Source organism: Topomyia yanbarensis, chromosome 2, assembly GCF_030247195.1.
Source record: "Topomyia yanbarensis strain Yona2022 chromosome 2, ASM3024719v1, whole genome shotgun sequence".
In the NCBI taxonomy this organism is placed as follows: domain Eukaryota; kingdom Metazoa; phylum Arthropoda; class Insecta; order Diptera; family Culicidae; genus Topomyia; species Topomyia yanbarensis.
Window position 1 is genome coordinate 467,475,426 of NC_080671.1, and position 23,296 is coordinate 467,498,721.

A 23,296-nucleotide genomic window follows, 5' to 3' on the forward strand; every position below is an offset into this window, starting at 1 on the left:
ATTTCTGCGATCCTTTCCGGCTCTTTGAAGTTGCCAATACAAAAAATAGATGAAATGCGGTACCATGGATAGGTGCTTGTACGTTCATCGAAAATAAGAAATCGAAAGGGATCTTAAAGCATATTGAAATAACTACTCCTTGACATACCCTTTTTCAAAAAATCACATTATGAACAAAATTGTGGCAATTTGAACAAAAAAAATTGTTTTCTTCGAAAAATCGTCAATAATTGCATCAAAAAATAATTACAATTAAAATTTTCCAAAAGCGATGGGTCAATCGTATTCCCGACATCCCAGGACACAGAAACATACAGTTGAAAACCAGAAACCAGTACATGTCCTGGGAAACCAAGACATCGTGTCATCCTAATTATTATAGTTATTATGATCTAGTTTATTCATTATGATGGTCCATTGATTTGATATTTATTTTCTCGGATTTATGCAAGGCAAAGTAATAGATAAAGGTATACTGATGCGAGACAAAACTAGACTGGTTCGGGTTATATAAGCCGATCTCCTCAGTCTAACAACAGGGTCGAAAAGCAAACGTAACTCATCACTACGTATCTACCGACGCCTTCAAAATATTCTTCACATTCATTCTTCACCATCGTCTGGAAACGGACACGCGATCATTGTTGCATCGGTTTCAACCAGTTTTTAGATTGAAAGTAGAAAATACATGTTCTTATTGAAATACTGTAATTTAAGCAGCCCGTATGACTACATTACAAATGTTCTTTTTGGGACAAATCATATCTGCATCTGTTATACGTTTTAATTATATACTATCTTTAGCAACCTTATTCACTATTGAACATCGTGTTATAATATAATCGTAACTATCGACTAATTTAATATTCAATTTTTTGTCGCGTCGATTCCAAAAAATTGATATAATCCCTTTTCAATTGGCTCGCTAGCGATAATTCTTGACAGCAATCAAAATGATAGCAATAGTGTCAACAACTAAGCGAAACTATGGGTAGATGGCCATGAGATGTAATTTTATGCAATGAGCTTTCACACTGTAACAAACGAACAACTATGAATGGTCAATTATGTCGATATATTTCATTCATTTGTTGAATATAAATCGAAAGAAAATGAGCATCAAAATTGTTTTTTAGTTTCAAAACGTACTATTGATGCGTTGGTTCATGCATATGCAAAAAAATCTTTCAATATTTGTGTCTCAAAAGATTCAATATTCAATTCTGACCACGATGCAACAAAATGCACACAGTGCACACTAACTGTTTCAAATCCCCTGGTGTTGCCGATTTGAATGTAAACAAAAGTTTACTTTCACAAAATTTTCAGGCAGGAAATTTCGATTCTTCGATCGTTTGGCTGGAGTCTGGTGCAATGAAAAGCTTCCTTTGGGTATTGCAAAGGGATCAAAATGAGTTGAGTACGATCTTTTTGGTAGAGGCTTAGATAAACTATGCAGAAAACTGCACCGTCAGAAAACGCCATGGTGTTTCAATCTGTACTAGGCCACTGGTTTTCTGGACAAGATATCTTTGCTAAAAATGAATACAATAAGATTACATTCATTCTAAAATATTCCCTATGGCTTGTTTTAGGTATTGAAGCGATTTGAATGCGGGCCGCGCAGTATGTATGACGGAAAAAATTATTATATGTAGTAAGTAAATATTCTCAGTTTATTGTGAAATGGTCCGTTAAACCGTCAAAATTATTGTTTCCATCTTTTGACAATTTGCGTGTCGATTAAAATATATGGTATTTTAATAATAATAACACATCTAACAAAATTTGATGGTTACTCCCATAGAATAGTCTCAGGGTTGAGAAATAAAGGTTTGACATCTGCACTTCGTTTAAAGTTGCACATTATGGAGCATGCACGAAAATTTTTTTACTAGTATGGACAACGTTCAAATAATGGACATTTAACCTGTCCTACTCCACCATTCTCCATTTCTGACGGAGATACTTTCCATCTCATCCTCAAATGACGTCTTACAACTATGAAGGTCAGACTACACGGTCTGGGGAGGACATAGCGTAGTTGGTAAGCCCATTACACTGCATGCAGCTCTCCTGAGTTCGAACTCCCACCCCAAATCGGCCAGAAATGCCATAAGTTTTTAGGATCTACTCAAATCGTCTTGTGTTTTTCGACGGTAAAACTGAAATCGTGTTTTTTAGACATATATTTTATTTCCGACCCATTTTTTTTAAATTACAACATGGTTGACTGATTTCACTCAAATTTAGAATCAAAAACTGTGCTCAGTAGTGCCCAAGGGCCCTGAGTTGCCTGAAAATGGCTCGAACGGCAGTGATAGCAAAAACAGTGAAGCAACTACGGTAGATGGTTTATAATTACTGCCGGCTTCACCCCGGAACGAAGAAGTCATCTATTTCAGAATTAAGACAACGGGACTTACAATAGTAACACTGTTTCGTTCAGTGCTGCTCTCAACTTTTTCATGTTCCTGAGATGATGAAACTGGATAAAGTTGATTTCCAGCTTTCGAAAAAGCCACCTTTTTTCTTTCAATCAATATTCCACTTTGCTCACAGATGACCGACGATTGCAGCCTTAGAATATTGTCTCTTTTTGCATCTCTCTAGATTTTTGTTATATGTCCGAGAGGCGTTTTGTGATTTCGGTAATTGTGACCGGTTCAAATCGACGAAAAACGAACATGTGCATTTAAAATAATAGTAAGTCTTCTTATTCTACAAATTGCTATAACGAAGAAGGCACTGGTAGTTAAGTTGCAAGTCAAGAGTTCAGATGGTTGAGTCTTGAGTCGCCTCTCTGGTGTTGGTGATGGGCATACGGTGCGGAAAGAGACCGATGTAAAATAAATTTGAATAATAACAATAATTGGTATTTTCATTATTCGAAAGACTTAATCCATGCGCAAAATTTGTTTGGAAATGTTTCCATACCGAAACATCGAAATTATTGAAACCTGTGCAATTCATTACAATGCCTGTTATGAAAAATAGTCGGAAAAGAAAACACATCGAGTGCACGTCGCCATGCTTTGATTGAGAACACAATAAAAGAATGTTCATGAAAATATTTTTTGTGGGAAACTTTTGGGAGCAATTTAAAAACAATTGTACACACAATGGTCACCAAAAGTCCGAGGTTCTTCAAATATCCTCAAAGGTACATATATTAGCTTTCCCAACTAGCAATAGTGGTTTTAAGGCACTCTTGAAGAGCCTCTTAAAACTTAGAATGCACTTGTAACGTGCTATAAAACATTAATTGCTACTTGGGTTGACTCCTTCTATCAGATTTAGGGCAAAGCTAAGGTTGATTTGTGTAGATACTTTCACAAGAGCATTTTGAACGTTTTTAAAGGCTTTCATTAGCGTTTGTTTTGATGTTTGGGACAAACATTTTGGAGAGGGCGGAGTGTAGTACAAAAATAACATAATTGCTTCTGTACCAGTCTAAGACGACACAGTGGAAGATGCTAAATCTAACCTAGAAAGTGTCAAGACTTCGTGAGTCCTCAAGAAATGCAGAAGTCTCTTTTTTCATGTAGATTTGTAACTTGACGGTCCCAGATGTGAAGACGAACTGAACATTTTCCACATCTGCGGATCGCTTGCCAAACAAGGATTTCGTAGCGAATTTCGGCACCTCCTCCCTCTTCCTTTATTGCTTCCTTCTGCATGTTTTGTCAGAATGTTCTGGGTGCCTGTTCAGTGCTTTTCGAATTTTGTGTACATGAAGTTGTACATTGCTTAAAATAAATTGAAACTTGAATAAAAATTTTAGCTTCACGTTTGAATTGGTTCAATTCCTGCTCATTCTGTGCCTTGTTTCCTACCGCTGCCATCACTCCGGTTGGTTGTCTGGTTCTCTTTAAAAGTCTTGCACAAACGGGATAAGTTGCAATCCTTTATTACACTTACGCTATCGAGTTATAAATAATTGAGTGCTACTATTTTTTTTTGGAAAATTGCCTTTAAAATGATTTATATATACCAAGTTCAGGGCGCCTGATCCTGGCCCTGTGTTCCCTTGCGTAAAGACGGACTGGCTGCCGTAATCGAACTGACAGAGCACTCATTCTCATTCATTCTAATTATATACAGGGTGTTTGGTTCATGGTTAAGAATCTCTCGGGGGGTGATAGACTGCCATATTTGGAGAAAAAAATTGTTCTACACATACCACCAAATCTCAACCGTTACGGAGTTATTGAACTTTTTGTGTAAAAAACTTATTTGTCTTAAAATACCTCTAACTTTAAAAGTATACTTTGTATTTTAAATGTTTTAGTTCCATTGGAAAGGTGAGAAAATTTCGCATTGAGTGATGCCCTCACATGTTTCAGCTAATGAGTTTAAGTAGCCTTTTCAAAGTAATTTATTGAAAATTAAACAATTTTGAACGATTTTTCGTTCATTTCTTGAAAATCCTAATAGTTAACCTCATCATTTTAATAATTCAGATTGTTAGTCTTGGTGAGCTGCTTAATTCGTTCTTTGACATGACACACTTACCTTTTCTTATTTTCATGATTTTGGGTTATTCAACTTGGATATTTTTATCTCATTTTCACTAGTACCAGCTCTAATTGAAAAATTATGGCACCAAGATAGCCAAGAAAATTTTACAGTGAAGAATGCATTAATACCTTTCAGTTAAGTGAATTCAACATTCTTTTAAAAGTAAATTAGTTTAAAGTTAGTGCTATTATTAGCATTTTCCTTAATTTTCTTAAAATAGTAAATAATAAACATCACCATTATTATCATGGAAATAATGCATCTTAGCAAGTTCTACAGTTCTTTCTTTGACTCCATTCAATTATCTGTTTTGGTTTCGACGCAAAATCGTTTTTATCACATCGTTTCATGTGGAAAAATAACGATTTCGAACCCACTACATTTGTTGCGAGCTCATGCTGTATTAACTATTAAATAGCAGCAAAATGAAAAGAGTTTTAGACAAAGTGTCAAATAAAAAGTTATAGAGAACATTAAGGGACATCAAATGAACAATAGTAACGATAAATTTTGTTGATTAATAATTAGAATAATTAAAAAACTCTCCAAAAAACACAAATTTTGAGTTATTTCGTTAGTAAAAAATCATTTAGTACACTTAACTAAAAGATATTTGTACATACACTGATAGCGCATTTTCTCAGCTTTCCAATGAAACCTTGTAAATAACGATATAAAGCATATTTTTAGATTGGAGTCTTTTAAGCACTTGCAAGTCGGTTACAGGAAAAGTATAGTAATGAAATTACAAAGAAATGAGAAGAGATAGAACAATGACGTCCAATAACAAATTATGAATCGTCCTAAAATCCAACTTTTGGATAATGGATATTGCTATAATCATACTTCATTATTTCGAGAAAATTAGCAAAAACCTCCTCAAAAACACTAACTTTTAACTACTTTACAGCTAAAAGGCAAATAAAACTAATTACTTTTATTAGATATGAGAACACCATTCAATAGGAAATTTTCTCACCTTCGAATGAAACTGAAATATTTAAAATACAAAGTATACTTTTAAAGTTAGAGGTATTTTAAGACAAATAAGTTTTTTACACAAAAAGTTCAATAACTCCGTAACGGTTGAGATTTGGTGGTATGTGTAGAACAATTTTTTTCTCCAAATATGGCAGTCTATCACCCCCCGAGAGATTCTTAACCATGAGCCAAACACCCTGTATATAATTAGAATGAATGAGAATGAGTGCTCTGTCAGTTCGATTACGGCAGCCAGTCCGTCTTTACGCACGGGCACACTGGGCCAGGACCAGACGCCCTGAACTTGGTATATACATAAATCATTCTAAAGGCCATTTTCCAAAAAAAAATAGTGGCACTCAATTATTTATAACTCTATAGCGTAAGGGTAATAAAGGATTGCAACTTATCCCGTTTGTGCAAGACGTTTAAAGAGAACCAGACAACCAACCGGAGTGATGGCAGCGGTAGGAAACAAGGCACAGAATGAGCAGGAATTGAACCAATTCAAACGTGAAGCTAACATTTTTATTCAAGTTTCAATTTATTTTAAGCAATGTACAACTTCATGTACACAAAATTCGAAAAGCACTGAACTGACAAAACACGAAATCCTTGTTTGGCAAGCGATCCGCAGATGTGGAAAATGTTCAGTTCGTCTTCACATCTGGGACCGTCAAGTTACAAATCTACATGAAAAAAAGAGACTTCTGCATTTCTTGAGGACTCACGAAGTCTTGACACTTTCTAGGTTAGATTTAGCATCTTCCACTATGTCGTCTTAGACTGGTACAGAAGCAATTATGTTATTTTTGTACTACACTCCGCCCTGTCAAAAATGTTGATCCCAAACATCAAAACAAACGCTAATAAAAGCCTTAAAAACGTTCAAAATGCCCTTGTGAAAGTATCTACACAAATCAACCTTAGCTTTGCCCTAAATCTGATAGAAGGAGTCAACCCAAGTAGCATTTAATGTTTTATAGCACGCTACAAGTGCATTCTATGTTTTAAGAGGCTCTTCAAGAGTGCCTTAAAACCACTAATGCTAGTTGGGAAGGCTAATGTATGTACCTTTGAGGATATTTGAAGAACCTCGGACTTTTGGTGACCATTGTGTGTACAATTGTTTTTAGATTACTCCCAAACAAGAAAACGACTGGATCTTGGAGCACGTACATTGGGTAAACGGAATCGATGTTCACGCTGTGATCGACAGGCGCATCACGGAGCACCTTGTCCAGCAATTGACAAAGACTGCCGCAAATGTGGCCGGAAGGGCCATTTCGCCGCGGCTTGTCGCAAGAAGCAAGTGAACCGAGTAGACCAACGAAGCCCACGGAAAACATCAGGGGAAGATGAGCAGGTATGATTTCAGTTCTATTTTTAATAAACAAAGCAAAAAAAAACAAAATAAGAGAAACAAAACTAAACAAAAGAAGAAAGCTTATTGTGAAACTCTTTTAATAAAAAAGAACGGTGAGTGAATTTTAAAATAGATTAAAGTGTTTTTTATCATAACATATTACGCGAATCAAAATACGAAGACACGTTCATGGACGTTTGTTGCTCAGAGATCCTCCCGGCCCCCTCACCCCTTTTTACATTGCTCAATGACTCTGAAGTAATACAAATTATTTGTCTCACTACCGTACTTTCTCCCAGAATGCTTACGCACTCTCCCTCAGCGACGTACTCATCAGCTGCACCTTAAATTCGTCGAGCCCACTTGAGTTTCTTATCGACTCAGGAGCAGACGTAAACATAATTGGCGGGAAAGACTGGAAGCAACTACAAAGTGACAGAAGAAATGGTCAGTTAATTATCAATAAAATTGAGGACCCGAAAACCCTGAACTTGCGGGCCTATGCTTCAGAACAGCCCATGAAGATCGAATGCACTTTCAAAGCGGAAGTTGCGGTGGCCGGTTTAAACAGCTTTCAGCTGAAGTCTTAGTAGTACCTTGTGGTCGTCGATCGTTATTGGGCAGAGACACTGCTAGCGAAATGAAACTTCCAAAAGGGTCCTCAGTTAACACTTTCGAGACGGACAAGTTGGAAGTATTCCCAAAGATGCCAGGCGTACGGGTAAAATTTAGCATAGACCGATCCGTTCCACCTGAAAAGAATGCCTACTATAACGTACCAGCCGCTAGAGCTAGACTCCAAAAAAATTGAAAAGCGGGGGATTATAGAAAAAGTTACCTCAGCGCCAGAATGGATTAGCGGCATGTCAGCAGTATCAAAGGGTAAAGATGATTTCAGGCTCGTCGTCAATATGAGGGCACCCAATAAAGCAATTAAACGCGAATATTTTCGCTTACCGCTGATTCAGGAGATGAAAACAAAACTTCACGGAGCAAATTTTTTTTCGAAACTAGACCTTACTAGCGCCTTTTATCACCTGGAGCTGTCTAAAGAATCACGAGACCTAACTACATTCCTGGCCGAAAACGGGATGTACAGATTCACAAGACTAATGTTCGGGGTGAACTGCGCACCGGAAGTGTTTCAGCGTGAGATGTCTAGAATACTGGAAAACGTCGAAAACGTCATAATTTACATTGACGACATCCTAGTTTTTGGGAAAACTCTCGAAGATCTTCACAAAACGGTTGCTAGAGTACTGCAAATCTTGAGAGTTAATAATCTTACCCTAAATACGGCTAAATGCGAATTCGACAAGACCCGTATTAAATTTCTAGGGCATGAACTGAACGAACAAGGTTTCCACATTGATGATTCAAAAGTAAAAAATATTCTAAACTTTCGTGAACCTGCTACCGCTTCAGAACTACGAAGTACGCCCAAAACCAACGAGAAGCACTTAGCGCTGTTTGGGCCGTAGAGTATTTTTCTTACTACCTACTTGGGAGACATTTTACTCTTAGAACCGACGCAAAAGGTGTGGAATTCCTGTTAAACAGATCCCGTGAGATCTCCAAAAGGGCGCTCACTCGACGGATGGGCTCTAAGACTCAGTCCATACAGTTACGTAGTAGAATACGTTGAAGGAAAATTCAACATCGCAGACCCATCTTCGCGACTGTACAATGGAAAAGACGATCCATTCGATGAAGAAGCAAGCCCTTGGGAAATCGCTAAAATTGAAGCAAACGCCGTAGGATTTGTAACAGAGGACGAAATACGGAAAGCAACAGAAGCTGATGAAATCTGATGATCACAAATCCCGCATGCTTTGGATACCGGTTATTGGCCAAAACAGCTGCACAGATACCAAATTATTTCACACGACCTCCACTTCAAAGATGGAATCTTAGTGAAACAAGGTTGCGCGGTTATCCCAGAAGCGCTACGCAGAAAAACACTGGAAGTTGCGCATGAGGGACACCCATCAACAGCAAAGTCGAAAAGTATCCTGCGAGAGCGTGTCTGGTGGCCCGGCATGCTTAAAGACGCTGAAAGCTGGGTTGAATCATGTGGGACATGTGCTACCAATGGCAAACCGGAAAAATGCAGCTCACCTGAGTTCGAACTCCCACTCCAAATAGGCCAGAAATGCTAATAAGTTTTTAGGATTTACTCAAATCATCTTGTGTTTTTCGACGGTATTTGGACATTTACAAAAAAACTTAAATCGTGTTTTAGCCATATATTTTATTGCCAACCCATTTTTTTTTTAAATTTCAACATGGTTGACTGGTTTCACTCAAATTTACAAACAAAAACTGTGCTCAGTAGTGCCCAAGGGCCCTGAGTTGTCTGAAAACGGCTCGAACGGCAGTGATAACAAAAACAGTGAAGCAACTACGGTAGATGGTTTATAATTACTGCCGGCTCCACCCCGGAACGAAGAAGTCCGTCAACACGTCAACACTTTGTGTCGACCGAATACAGTCGCGCTCCCATACATTGTGACTGTCCGACGGTTTTGCGCGACAGGAACCCGCAGCAAGCGCTGATGCGGAATACGGAAGGCAAAGTGACGAAATCCTTGCGGGTCTTGGGCCGGGAGCTCGGTTCGACCAACCAGACGATCAAAAAGTCTTTGGTCAGCATGGACATCGTCATGAGGACATGGAAGTTGAGGACGACATGTTGAAAGCCCAAGTGGTAACCCGGAATCAGCGGGTTAGGGTGCTCGCCATGGATGTTTTCAGGGTAAAGCACAACGTGGAGTACTGGCTTTTTTCATTACCTCACCACAGAAAAGGTGAACAACCCCACGAAGTTCCCAACGAAGGTCCTCTTGTGGCTGAAAATCAGTGAGAAGGAAAAGTCAAAGCCAATATTCTTTTCTTCGCAACCTGCGGTCAATGTGGTGGTGTACAGCACGGATTGGTCGCTGCACGTTTGAAAATCCCTAGAACACCCCACCCCGGACTAAAAATTGCTGAGCGAACCTGAAGCGGAGGATCTATTCGAACAATTTCGTTGCGAAACCCATGAAGACGCCTACGGCCAAAGTTTCGGACAACTGCCGTAATACCGCTAGACTAGGAACGGAGTCATTTTTGTAAAATCATGAACTAATACAAGAATCAATGAAAATTAGTTTGGTTTTGATATCATTCATCGTTTATCCCATCCTTTCGAAAATTGTCATTCGTAATGCAAGCATTAGAAGCGTTAACCCTCTGGCACTGGCATGAATGGCTCTCCGAATCAGCAGCCGCTGGTACTGAATGAAGATTTCGCTAGAGTTTCTGAAGGTGTTGCACTAAATACAACGGCGCGAGTGCCTGCCGGAGGATTAAGGGGAGCACTCTGTGGAAACCCTCGGAAAATCTTCATATTTTGGAATAATTTTTGAACAAGAAAGCAATGCGATAGCAAAGTAGCCATTTGTGTATATACAGGTACATGTCTGAACTTTACTTTTTGATTTTAAGCATATTATTTTTTTCGCAATGACAGCTGTGGCAGTCTAAGGACCTCCGTTAAACTTTTTTTGCGGTAATTACACTACAGTCCACACCAATTATGAGAAACACATGAAACATTTTTCTTGTTATAGTTACGGGTTGTGCTGTGCGCTTAAAACTCGTAAATGGTATTAAACATTAAAATTTGTTATCAATTTCCTGGCACGTATGTTTGCATCGGAAAATCAATTTTTATGGATCCAAATTTTTCGAAATATTTCCTAAGCTTTGAAGAACTTATCTTTAATCCAGTTAAAACACATTTACCATTTATTTGTATCATGTAATTTTTCTCACGTAAATGCTTTCCAATGCACCCAGAACTGTGCACGCAGACTAGACCGACATTTTTTTTAAACTTTTTTGAAACACTGCTAAAGCTCTACAAACCATATGTCACTTATGAGCTTTTTCCTATAGCTCTAGTTCACTCACAAGAGTTTTAAAGTTTCTGTCATATATGGAAAATCGAAAACAAGAAATCAAAATTCAAAAATAAAATCTTACAGTTACTCTGCATACCTCAAAACTTCAGGTGGAGTAGCTTTTTTAATAATGAACAACTTTGATGAAAGTTGCATAATGATAGGAGGTTACCGGGCAAAGTTATTTAACTTCGAAGATAAGAAGAATTTTTGAAAATGTCCTATTATAAGCATGTGCGAGAAAGAAAGGCAGCATTTAACATTATATTACAACATTTTTTACCACAAAGTCGGATGAATTTGCAGCCTTCTGCAATGTTAATTCTTTTATCTTCAGTTATGTACCTGAGGATTTTATGCCAAATAAAATAATACTGACATTTTTTACTGAATTTATTGTTTCCATATTCATATATTTTTGCATACAAACTTAAAAATTCTTGTGAGTAAACCAAAGGCATCCGAACAAGTTTGTATTTGAAATGGGGCCATAATTTTGAATTTTTTCCTGCCAGAAAATGAAGTGAATGAACGTTTTTCAAGGACGAAGATCTCCATTTTTTCCTGTGGTAAAACTGTATATTGCTCGACATATTCGAAAAGTGGTAATTATTTATTTACATAATTTAGCTTTTGGCTTCACCCAATGTTTACTCTAGTTCATCCCAAGAGTGAGTATTTATCGGGTATTCGTATTTTTATGAGACTTTAATAATATATAGTATAGCTAATAACTACAGGCGTGAGCTTTAATTTTTCAATCCTTTAAAATATTCTGAAACAATCTATCAGCTCTTCATTTTTCGCATATATGTTGTTTTTTCACAGTCTATTCTTCATTGTCAAATAAATTCAAATAGAGAAATCATTCAAGCACTTGAAAAGTTTGTATTTCTGCATAAAATTGATCTATATGCTTCGGATTTTTCAAGGTTTTAATGTAAGAAGGTAGAAAATTTTACCGGGCCTTAGAAACCCGGCTTGCCTTTTAGCGTTAGGATTTTAGCTCTCCTTCACAAGGGTTAATATACATAGTGCACAGTATTTTAAAACATCGTTTTCGTGCTCAAAATTAATATCGTCTAAACCGTTAACTTTGGAAGAATAGTTTGTTCGGAGAAGTTGTTGCCCTTATGATTGCGCATCTACAGGAGTATATCATTTAGTGATTAATTCAATTATAAGTGATATACGAAATTTATTTTCTGAACTAATTAAGATAGAGACTTTGTGTCTTCAGCAAAGTTGTAGTAAATATAACTACAAAAGAAATTGCTGAAGACACCATATAACTAGCTTTAATAGTTTGCAAGTTATGGAACATATTGTATGGAAGACCCCTTAAAGTTATTTTTTTCATTATAACTTTTTTAAACATTCTTCCACCTTCTTGTAATCTTCCACAAAGTTGTTTGCGATATCGAAACACATATTTTTGCTGAACATAGTTACTTCCTATCTGTTTAATTTAAAAAGATATTCCAAATTTTGCGAAATATTTTTGGGGTAACTTCCACCTTAAATAACTCGTTAAGGAGCAAACAACACCATAACAATCTTAAAGTACTAGCTTTTTACTTTCATATAGTCACGGTGTATTTATTAGAACAATTTTATGCAAAAAAATTCAGCATCTCTGAAACTTCGGAATATGAAAGAATGGGCTTTCCCCTTTCATTTGAAACTAAGATCAAAATAATCCGTCGGGGGGTCCAGAGCAACTTTTTTTTTGAAGTTTTTTTTCGTAACAATATAAGTTTTACTACTGGAGAAAGTTCATATTTCTGTCCCTAGATGGTGCTTTATACATTCGAACAACACTAAAAGTGAGAATTTGATAGAAAATTTAATTGTCTACAAGTTTGTTGACCACTAAAAATTGATCTGAAATCATCCGGAAAGTTGTTTAAGATTTTAACAAAGTTATATCTAAGATAGTTTCACACGAGGCCTAGTGGTTTGGAAATATGTTTTCTCGCACTTATTATATTACCAAAAAAAAATAATTGGGTTTAGTGGCATAAAAATATTAGACGGGATTCATTACGTTGACAATTCTAATTGAACTTCTGAAAATTAGGATGTTTGACAGAGTCAGAAAACTATTTGTGCTTTTGGTTTGTAATCTTTCCCGATAGGTTCGAAGGGACTACCATTCATCGGAAGGTATTGCTTGGTTACAAGGGTTTGCTTACATTTATGTTTTGTTACACGGGTGTTTTAGAAAGGACCATACATCGTATAATTTAGGTTATGATCGCTTAACTCAGCTATTATAATTCCGTTCAAGACGAAATGTTGGGACACAACGTTTCTAATTTAACGCTAACCACAGCAGTAACTGTCCAAATTAGTGGCTAGTGTGAAATGATTTATTCAAATTTTCTCCGCAAAGCATATTATGGCAGTTGGATTTTACGGCCATTTCCTATCAATTATGCGAGATATCGTTACTAAATTGATCCTAGATTATGCGGTATTTATTACTTTTGAAAACAAAATATGATTTGAGTACAACAATAACATTATATACATAGAAGTCCTCGAATATATTCCAAAAAATATTATCTTGATCCAAAAACTCAAAGTTTTTTGTTCACTGTTTGTCACATTGAATTAATTTTGAAAACAGATAATCAGCGTTTTTAACCAAACGTTACAATGAAATCCGCGAAATATTGCAATGGTGCGTTAAAAGTTTTATTGAGTTTGTTCAAATATAAAGGTTGAAGTTCAGGACAAGTCAATTTTATACGAAGATGCTAACAGAGTAGGAGATACATGTAAGAATAGTTATCAGTCATCCCTGAAAACAATCGAAAAAATGAAGAAGATGGCATACATAATTGAAAAGGCTGTTTCTGCGGGAGGAATCACTTACCATCATGGAAAAGAATATTAATATCATACTAGTTTGGTCAACACTTATCTAAAACTTCTCATCCCAAAAATATGAATGGTGCCCTGTATCAGGGAATTATAATTTTCAGCTAAAAGATGACTTTCCAAGCTCTCCAATTCTGCTGAATTCACTATTGAACTAAATACAACTATTTGGCAAATAAAAAAAGTGCTTGTGAATTAACAAACCACTAGGTCTTCTGTGAAACTAACTTAGACATAGAATTCGTTAAAATATTAAACTACTTTTCGGGATAATTTCAAATCGGTTTTTAGTTGGTAACAAAGTTGTAGACAATTAAATAATCTATCAGATTCTCACTTTTAGTGTTGTTCGAATGTCTAAAACACCATCTAGGGGCAGAAATATGAAGTAGTTCCATTGTAAAATCTATGTTTTCACGAAAAAAAACTTCAAAAAAAAAGACCCCCCGACGGATTATTTTGATTTTGGTTTCAAATGAAAGGGGAAAGCCCATTCTTTCATATCCTGAAGTTTCAGAGATGCTGAATTTTTTTGCATAAAGTTGTTAAAAAAAGACACCGTGATAGTGGCTTGATTGTTAGTCGACACGATTCTCCCCGAGTCACAGTGGCACGACGAGTGACAAAACCCCAAAAATCAATGTCTTGTAATTCTTTTGTAAATATTTATTTTATTTTTCTTTCAGTTTGAATAAAGGTATCTCAAAATTTTACTATAATCGGATGAAAAAGGAATTTTTAACATGTCGTTGAAGCAAGTGATGTCGAGGATTTCTGTTCAATTCAATTCATTAGAATTTTTAATACCTTAGAGTTTCAAATGGCGATATCTCAAGAACTACACAGCCGAATGGAGCAATTTTAAGTTCATTAAAAAGAAAAATGAATATGCTAAACTATAGATAGGAGATTTTTGTGTAAAACTGATTTACGTTTATTCTGCATCAAAAAAATCCAATTAAAAAGTTTCATATCATATCTGTAATTTATCTTTATACGTCTTCCAATTTTTGAGATGGTCTCCCATGGGTCACTTATCATGAATCTGACTCAAAATTTAGTTTAGTTTCAAGATATATAGGGCTTATCTTGTGCATTTTTGCGCCGAAGTTGGTATATCTATGTTTTTGAAAATAGCCATATGAAGACGCCCTGTAGCTCATAAATCTCCTTCCAATTAATTGCCTAAACAACATTATATTACTGAAAAATTAGTTATTTTTACTAGTTTTGTCAACCATTTCTGCTATCCGATGAGATTGGCTACTATGATTAATGTTTATATTAACCCTTTAACGACCAACGCATTCAAATGGTTTTATATAAAAGTAGTCGAAAAAATGAAATATGGAATATCAATACTGATAGCAGAAATGGATTCAGCGACCCAAAATTAGTTAAAACCTCAAGTTTTAGCCACATAGGCCAATTTTTATAATTTTGTCACAACCTTATATGAACAGGTGCCTCTGTGCGAGTGTTATGTTCAAAACAATACGCCATCGCAGTGGTTTAAAATGAAATATTCAAGCGCACTGCGATAAGCAGCTTCATCTCTTCATGGTAAATTGCATAAAACATATTCTTTGCTAATATACTATGTATGAAAAAGAAAAGGAATCTTTGACCACAATCTAGATCAAAGTACGAAACGTAGCCTATCGTGTGTTCGAGAAGTGTGTCAAGTGAAATTTAAGCAATTAGTGGATACTGGTAAGGTTGAAAAAATGACGGAAATCCCACCAGCAGGTTCTCAACAATTATAATTAGTGCAATGGCACGGTGTGTTTGACAGAATAATTTTATTAGAAAAAATCGGCATCGCTAAAACTTCAGCATGTGATAGAATAAGTTTTTCCCTTTTATTTAAAAGTAAAATTCAAATATTTTGTCGGGGCTCCAGAACAACTTTTTATTTTAAAGTTTCTTTGTTTGAAAACTTAGGTTTTTCAATAAAACTGGTTCGAAACAAAATGCTCTTAAGAAAAATTTTCCAACATATGTTGCTTTTATTCAAAAACAATATTTGGTAGTGAAAGTACGCCCTTTTAATAAGTTACTCACAAATACCAAACGCTAAACACCATAACGCGTTTAAAATTTAAATAAATAAAAAAGATATACAATATAATTGCATTGTGGAGAAAATAACAATAAATGATTTTATAACAAAAACTTAAAACACATTTCAAACATCTTTAAATTTTTAATTTTAATTTAATTTTTTTCTGTAAATAGTTTAGTTGAAGGAATGTTCAAAATGTTTTGCAATTTAAAATGCTCATGGAAAACTGTCCTTCAGAATGCAGATGTTTTTAAGTTCTTTTTGATTTTCTTTCGACATAATGAAATTACGACCTTTTCATAAGTTATTCACATTTGTTCAACAAAACCAATATGGTTTTCATAGTAAAAATGAAATTTCCCGTTAATACTCACTTCCAGATCAAGCATGATTTGTGTACGATTGTCTCGATATTCTTGATTCAATAAAAATATAGAACTGTAACGTGACAGATTCTGGCTGTAACGTGACAGATCATTGAGAATACTTCATAAAATCGAAAAAAAAGTTTTTCCTAAGGAAAACTATATTTCAAACTCTTTTTCTTTGATTTCCAAGCTCAACTTAAAACTGTATTCACGCAAATTTAGGGGCCAACAGAACAGACTTATTCAATTTAGTCAGGCAACCTCCAAACTCACTGCGAAAATTGTGTAACGCGACAGACATATCAAAATGACAATAAAGCGAAAACCGTTCATGATAGAAAATAACGTTCTGTAGAAAAAATGTGCAGCTTAGTGACCATAATAATGTGCAATTGTGATAGAATATGATTTTGTCATTTTTGCAGACTTATCTTATGAAATATGCGTAAACTTGTAACGGGGTGGATGTTCGTTGTGACTTCATTCGTGTGATATTCCGACCCATCGCAAACCATTACACACTGGATGCACATTAGACTCGTTTAATTTTTAACTATTAGCTCCACCAGGCTCTACTGATTCCTTTTATGGCCCTTAGTAATGTGCATATTTTTGTACTGGTCGGTTTTGTCTACGAACCCTCCAAAAATTGCAAAGTCTATATGGAAATTAGTATCGGAAATCGGTTAACATTGAAAATAAATTCTTATAAAATCACTTAATAAGAACACTATATATTTCTAAAGGTATTCTTCTACTGAACATATTTGTGGAACATTGTAAGCTTGTGAAAATTCGTTGAGAAAAGTTATTGACTAAAGAAGCAGCATGATTTCAAAACAAGTGGATTTTATTATTAACATAGCAGCCATTGCATTGCACATTTCCGGTGTATCTGCGCTTGTGGCGACGGCTATCACATCGATCACATTGTCTTAGCGTGCACCGAGTACAGTTCCGCCTGGACTCGGGCAGGTCCAAGGAAGACCAACCAACGTCCCGGTTCGAGATGTACTGGCAAGCCGGGATCTCCTCTATATGTCCCTCGTATACACCTTCCTAAAACCATTAGCATACAAATTTAACGGCCACTTTTATTTTTCTTATCATCCTCAGAAGTGCCCTCTTCCGCCTGTACCATACATCCACGATGGTTCGAGGCGATTCAAAGGCGACACAAAACATCTCTGTCGAATGGACCAACAAACACGGGACCTACAGCACGAACATCACACGCGCAACTCGAAGTATTGCCGATCTACACCTGAGCCGTACTACGAAAACATCTGGAGAAACCTAAGCCGTCTTGAGGAGGACCACCTGGCGTCCCAGTGCAAGATTCTTCCTGATGAAGGCCACCCGAGTCAGTAATCTATGCCATTGATCTCTCGATGCCTGAATCTGAAAGTTAATAATTTTCTCCCCCTGCCATCTTTGTCCACCCTCGCTCCCCTGACTCTTATACCCAGAAGTGTCACCCCTACCCCCCATTCAATATCTTCACGAAGCATTTAGCTCTACCTGTCTTGTATCACCAACTAATAGCAAATGATTGAATAAATAGAAAAAATACTTATGATAAATTGATAAATGATATCAGAATGGTATAATCTCACTGTTAAGTGAATTAATTCCCAGCTACGTTTATTTGATCCAGAAAATCATTTCTAAAAAATCTTTCTTAGATTCCAAGTCTCTACGATCAACATGTTCTGAGATATTTAGGATTGAAACTTAAGTGTGATGATACATTTACAGTGTTGGCAGAAACAATGAATTACTGTAATTATTGAACACATTTATCTGAAAATTGTAATACCATTTTTACAAAAAAAACGGTATTGGCAAAATTGTTAAACAAATTCAAACTTTTTACATGATGGGTTTTTCGATTGGAGTGAAAATGCTAGCTGAACGTGCGGAATTTCAAAAAAAAATTTATTCTAATCAAGGCAACGCTTTTTACATTGCTTGCTTTTAAACACGTTTCCACTGGAGCCTCGGCGGGGTAGCATACGGAACTGCAACCCGCCTCAGCGCGTAGTTCTAGGAGACTTCAACGGTGATGATAACAAATCAACATTTATCTAAGATCTTTGCGATAATTTCGGCATGACCATTATAAACACATGAAACTCGAACACCACCAATTCACACAAGACAAGATTTATTGCTATGCTCAACATCGCTAAGCCTGGATTGCATGTGGAAGCAAATCTCTGACCGTCATGGGAGAAATTTCGCTTCGCTTAAATACGAGTATATGACATATTTATCAACAGCTTCTTATGCTGCCATGATCGCATATTTGTCCCGTTTTCTATAGGATTTCCTACCTTTATGGGACTGATATGCGATCATGGGCAGTAAGCAAACCTATCGAAACTGTTTTAAAAAGAAACCATTGATTGTAGACCGAGTAATCAATGACCTAGTGTGATCCCCTTATTAATCCTTCACCCCAGACTAGACAAAATTCAGAATATTATCTCAGGGCTACCAATACCAACTTACCTTATAAATATAAACAGCGAGAAAATCAAAAATTCCAGTCTCCGCAAGAATCGCCACCAAGATCATCATCGAAAACAGTAGCAGAATCGTTTCCACATCGATCCATCCCACAACATCCTCCATTGTAGGTCGATCATCCAGTGCTGCCAGGATGGCTATAGCAAGCGTCGATGCGATTACGGCAGCAAAAGTTCGATGAACAATTTCCCAAACAATCAACGCGTACAGGAAGATCAGCACAAAGGCAGCGTAGATCACACCCACATCCCGGTTGACGGGTGACTGATCATACTGCACCGCGATGGGCATGCTGGCCTGGATGTTACTTGTCACAATCAGTCGAACGACGCTACTCTGCTGGTGTATACGATCGTAATTGCTATCGCTGATTTCGAAAATATGCTGTTTTTTAACGATCGGTGCGTTATCAAAGAGATACGGATGCACGATCGGGATATGCCAAGGATCACTAATATTTCGAACCGAACCTAGCTCAGTACTGTACGTATCGGACACGTTTTTATCCAAGTTCGACGTCAGAGATTGCAGATAGATTGTCAAATAGTTTTCGGTGATATTGCTGAACTGTTCGCCGAGAAAAGTCCCGTCGAAGGATAGTTTCACGCGAGAGCTTAGCGGTAGCTTGGGAAGGATGTAGGCTTTGGGTTTTCCGACCGGGATCGAAAGGTGTTTATCGGTAATGATTTTCTCGTCCTTCACTACCAGGAAGCCCATTATCAACAACCACGTGATAAATAGGCAAATGATCTTCGAGTACTTTCGGAAGGGATGATCCTCGTCGATGTGGTTCTGACCGGTGTCATTGTAATCTTCGTGCTTCGGTGGTGGATTATTGCTGATGTAGTGACCTGCCAGGTGATGCACATGAGGTTTTGGGATCTCTCTGAAATAATAAAGAATGTAAAATCAACTCTGTAGATTTTTGATTACTGAAACGTACTTCTTTTCCTTTATGTGTTCGACCTCCCTGTTCTCGCCTTCCTCGTTTGTCACGTTAATAGTGATGTATTCGCTCCCGTTTTCATCCTCATCACAATCGTCTTCCTCGTCTTCTTCCCCCTCATCCTCCACCGGTTGCATGTCAGAGAACGAACCGTCAGTGTCGTCACCTGTCGAAGCAGAAATCAAAACATAAATTATGCTGCGACAAAGTCCGTGCGGGATTCGATTACTGATTAGGGTAGCTTTTGTATCGAACGGATTGAAATTCAATGCACTCGTTTGATTTAGGTCAAAGCAACCTTTGCTTTAATCCAATTCAAGGTTATACAACTTGAGACGTAGTTTTTGTTTTCATCTCAGAGCAGACAAGGGTTGAGTGGTGTCCAATTTGGACACCTGTAATTGATTCGTGTCTATGTTCGAATGGCTGGGACACGGGACACGTGTCATTGTATCCAATTTGGGTTAAATTAAGCGTGCGAGAGGACATTGTTGACAGAAATGATAGCCGCATTTTTATTGCCCCGTTGCTTGTAGTCCTAATTCAAGAGTTAAGCATATATGCTCAGATGAAAAGAAACTATTTTCGGAGGTTTTTATTGGACCGCACGACACGGCAACAGTCGCCAACAGGCGCATTGACCGATGAGCGCGAATCCAACACAACAGTTTGCATGTGCGTTAATAGGTAGGTATAGCAGTACAATAATTGACCGGAATTAACGGACAATGACATTCATCGCAGATTGACCGGAGTAATTTGTCATGAATGAGACCATCGCAGAACACTAGATGCTAAAAATAACCGTATGCGTATCCAACGACAAGCCAAATTATGATACGCTCTGCGTCTGATTTATGACCATGGGCCAATTATTATAGAGTCTACAATTTGCAACGATTGTACAAAAGCGCTTCACTTCATATAGCCAATCATGTAACCGTGGAATTTGTGTTTATTTGGAAGATCAGCATCTAAAAAATATCGGGCATTTCAATCTTGGCCAGAATGCGTTTAACTAACTTCGTAATAAGATAGATGTAGTCATTATTATATTTCCTAATAAATCATTCCTCCTCTAATTGAAAAGGTGTCTTCTCTTTTTACTTTTTATTATATTTGAATTAGTAGATGAATCAAATCTCCCTACTGTCCCTTATGATCTTATTTAATCCGAGCAAATCTTCACCGCACTCCACTCGGTCGAAACAAGCTGTGGCCCAGATCTTTAATACGACGGAGTAGGTGAAAGTGGTTTGATTCTAATTTCCTTATGACCGCACCGTACAATTGCATCATCTCGCAGTTGTGCTGATTGTTGCAATTGCCTTTCATATAAACACACGGTTTGCTGATATGAGCAGGAAATGGCACGGATATGGCGCCTATGTTGAGCATAGGGCGATGCATGTTTTTCTCGTGGCGAGTAGCTAGACATTAAGAATTGCCTATGCTATCTAAACTGAGCGTGTACCCAAAGAGATCCTCGACTGGATGAAATTCAAGCCCTTCACCCAGATTATGACAATTTTGTTTTAGAGATGATGTTCCAATGTAACGTACCTCGCATGACGTTGCTTTCGCGCCTCCGGTAATATTTTGTGCAAGAAATATTTCAAAGTAGGTGTTTACGCACAATTCCCATTCAAGTAAAGACTTTGAATAATTTCGTGCTCAAAATGTTACTGGCGGAGCAAATGAAATTTTAAGCGCAGGGAATGTAACAAAAAAACATCAAATAAATTATCAGTGATGAATTTAGCAACATAAAACGATATAATGCCAATTTTAACCAAAACAAATTGTCAAAATATCGGTAAGGATTGTATCGAAAGTAAGCTATCTACGTACATTTGTATTGTACGCACGTATTTGCTATAGTTTTAATGTGCTCATCATAGTATGCTGTGTGTTTAACTACCACATTTCGTTTGTTTACTTTTTCGTGCGATTTAAATTCTCGTTTTCAAAGTAAAATGGAGTGAAAACTAAGGTATTATACATGGCCATGTGTATAAGGTGTTACTATGTGAAAATTGGCGAAGCGTTTTGGAACTCTCACTCACTCTATTGTAAAATTCACGGATAACAAGTTAGGAGAACATTGTTTTTTGGACAAACTTTCCAGTAAGAAGCAGAAAACCCGACATATTGAAATTTAAATCAAAAAGACCAATTGCAACGTTAAATTTAACGCAACGCATGTCGAGTAGGGTGTCCCAAAATGACATCATGTTAAAAAAGTCATTGGGCTCACTTCTTAAATGAAAGGTTAGGGTATTGGGACCACTTTCTTCTTCGAAGTGAGTTTGCTAAAACGCTTCCTACTGGTGGCGACTTTTGATTTTTTGAAAAATGGGCCGATTTTGGATAAAATTTCAAATTTATGCCTGTTGAAGTGGTCCTGAACTGTCTTAGATTTTTTTCAGCATTTTTTTATTTTTCTGGAGATCCAAACGGAGAAGTTTGGTTAGTTAGTTTGTACAAATTTGGAATTATAAGAGCGGCAGGGCCATTAGAACTTAGTAAAAAGTGAAATTTTTGGTGTTTTTCAGTATTTTTTTCTTCAAAACTGGGTATCTACAAAATTTTAAAAGTACAGAAAACACTTTATATAGTTGAGCCAAATTCAGGGGCGTAATTTTGCTGAAGAAAGTGTATAGCTATGGCTAATGGGGTATGAGTTATTTAAGTTTTTGTTAGATAACCTTTGACATTTTTAGTAATTTATCAAACATAATGCCGTTCCAAAAAGTAAATCAGTTCAAATGTGCTTTGACCACACATTGCTTTTCGAACAATAGAAGGAAAAGTATGAAAAATGACGTTTTCTGTACGTCTTTAGTATGTCAGGACGAGGTTTAATGAGCATCTGATGATTTTTTTTTTGTAACTTAAATTATAAAAATAATAACTTTGCTAATGACGCGAAGTCTCTAATTATTTTTTGAAGAGTTAATTCTCCATTATTACTTCTAGGAGGCATCTTCAACAAAACGATTGTGTCAGAAGATGCGCTGTATTCTGTTGTAAAACATTTTCGAGGATATTTGCCCCAAATTTGACTATTTCGGAATTATGTGACCTAAACAGTAAATATCAGTTTTTCAACACTCACCTCACTCTTCTGCATTTTTCTCCACTTCAAAGTTCCTAACATGAAAAAATGACTTTATATACAAAATGTAAGTACGTTAATCAATTCAGCTTTCAAATATATGCCATAACTTGCCATTAACTCGACATAGTTGTTTAATTTTAGTGATTTTCAAACCCGCTAGGTGGCTATTAGTATAGAAAACATTTTTTAAAAAAATCGTCAAATGCTCATAAAAACCGATTCTGATGTACTAGAGACAAGCGAAAAACGCCATTTTTCATCATTTTCCTTCTATTTTCCGAAAAGTAATATGGGGACTAAGTTCACTTAAGTTGTTTTATTTTGTAGAACAGTGTTATTTTTTATGAATATCATAAAATGTCAAAAGGTTATTTAACAAAAACGTAAATAACTTATACCCTATTGGCCGTAGCTATACACTTTCTTCAGCAAAATTACGCCCCTGAATTCGGCTCAACTATATAAAGTGTTTTCTGTACTTTTAAAATTTTGTAGATACCCAGTTTTGAAGAAAAAATACTGAAAAACACCAAAAATTTCACTTTTTACTAAGTTTTAATGGCCCT

The 23,296-nt window shown here is 36.5% G+C and overlaps 1 protein-coding gene across 6 annotated transcripts in view; it reads right to left on the reverse strand.

The window, feature by feature from the left end:
* The window catches only part of LOC131686156 (P protein-like), a 110,430-nt gene that overhangs the window by 2,834 nt on the left and 84,300 nt on the right, over window positions 1–23,296 (reverse strand). For all 6 annotated transcript variants that reach the window (XM_058970348.1, XM_058970345.1, XM_058970351.1 and 3 more), the window contains 2 exons: window positions 19,607–19,775; window positions 18,646–19,549 (listed from right to left, as the gene is read on the reverse strand). In XM_058970348.1, the coding sequence (XP_058826331.1) occupies window positions 18,646–19,549; window positions 19,607–19,775 (1,073 nt within the window). The remainder of the gene's footprint in view (window positions 1–18,645; window positions 19,550–19,606; window positions 19,776–23,296) is intronic.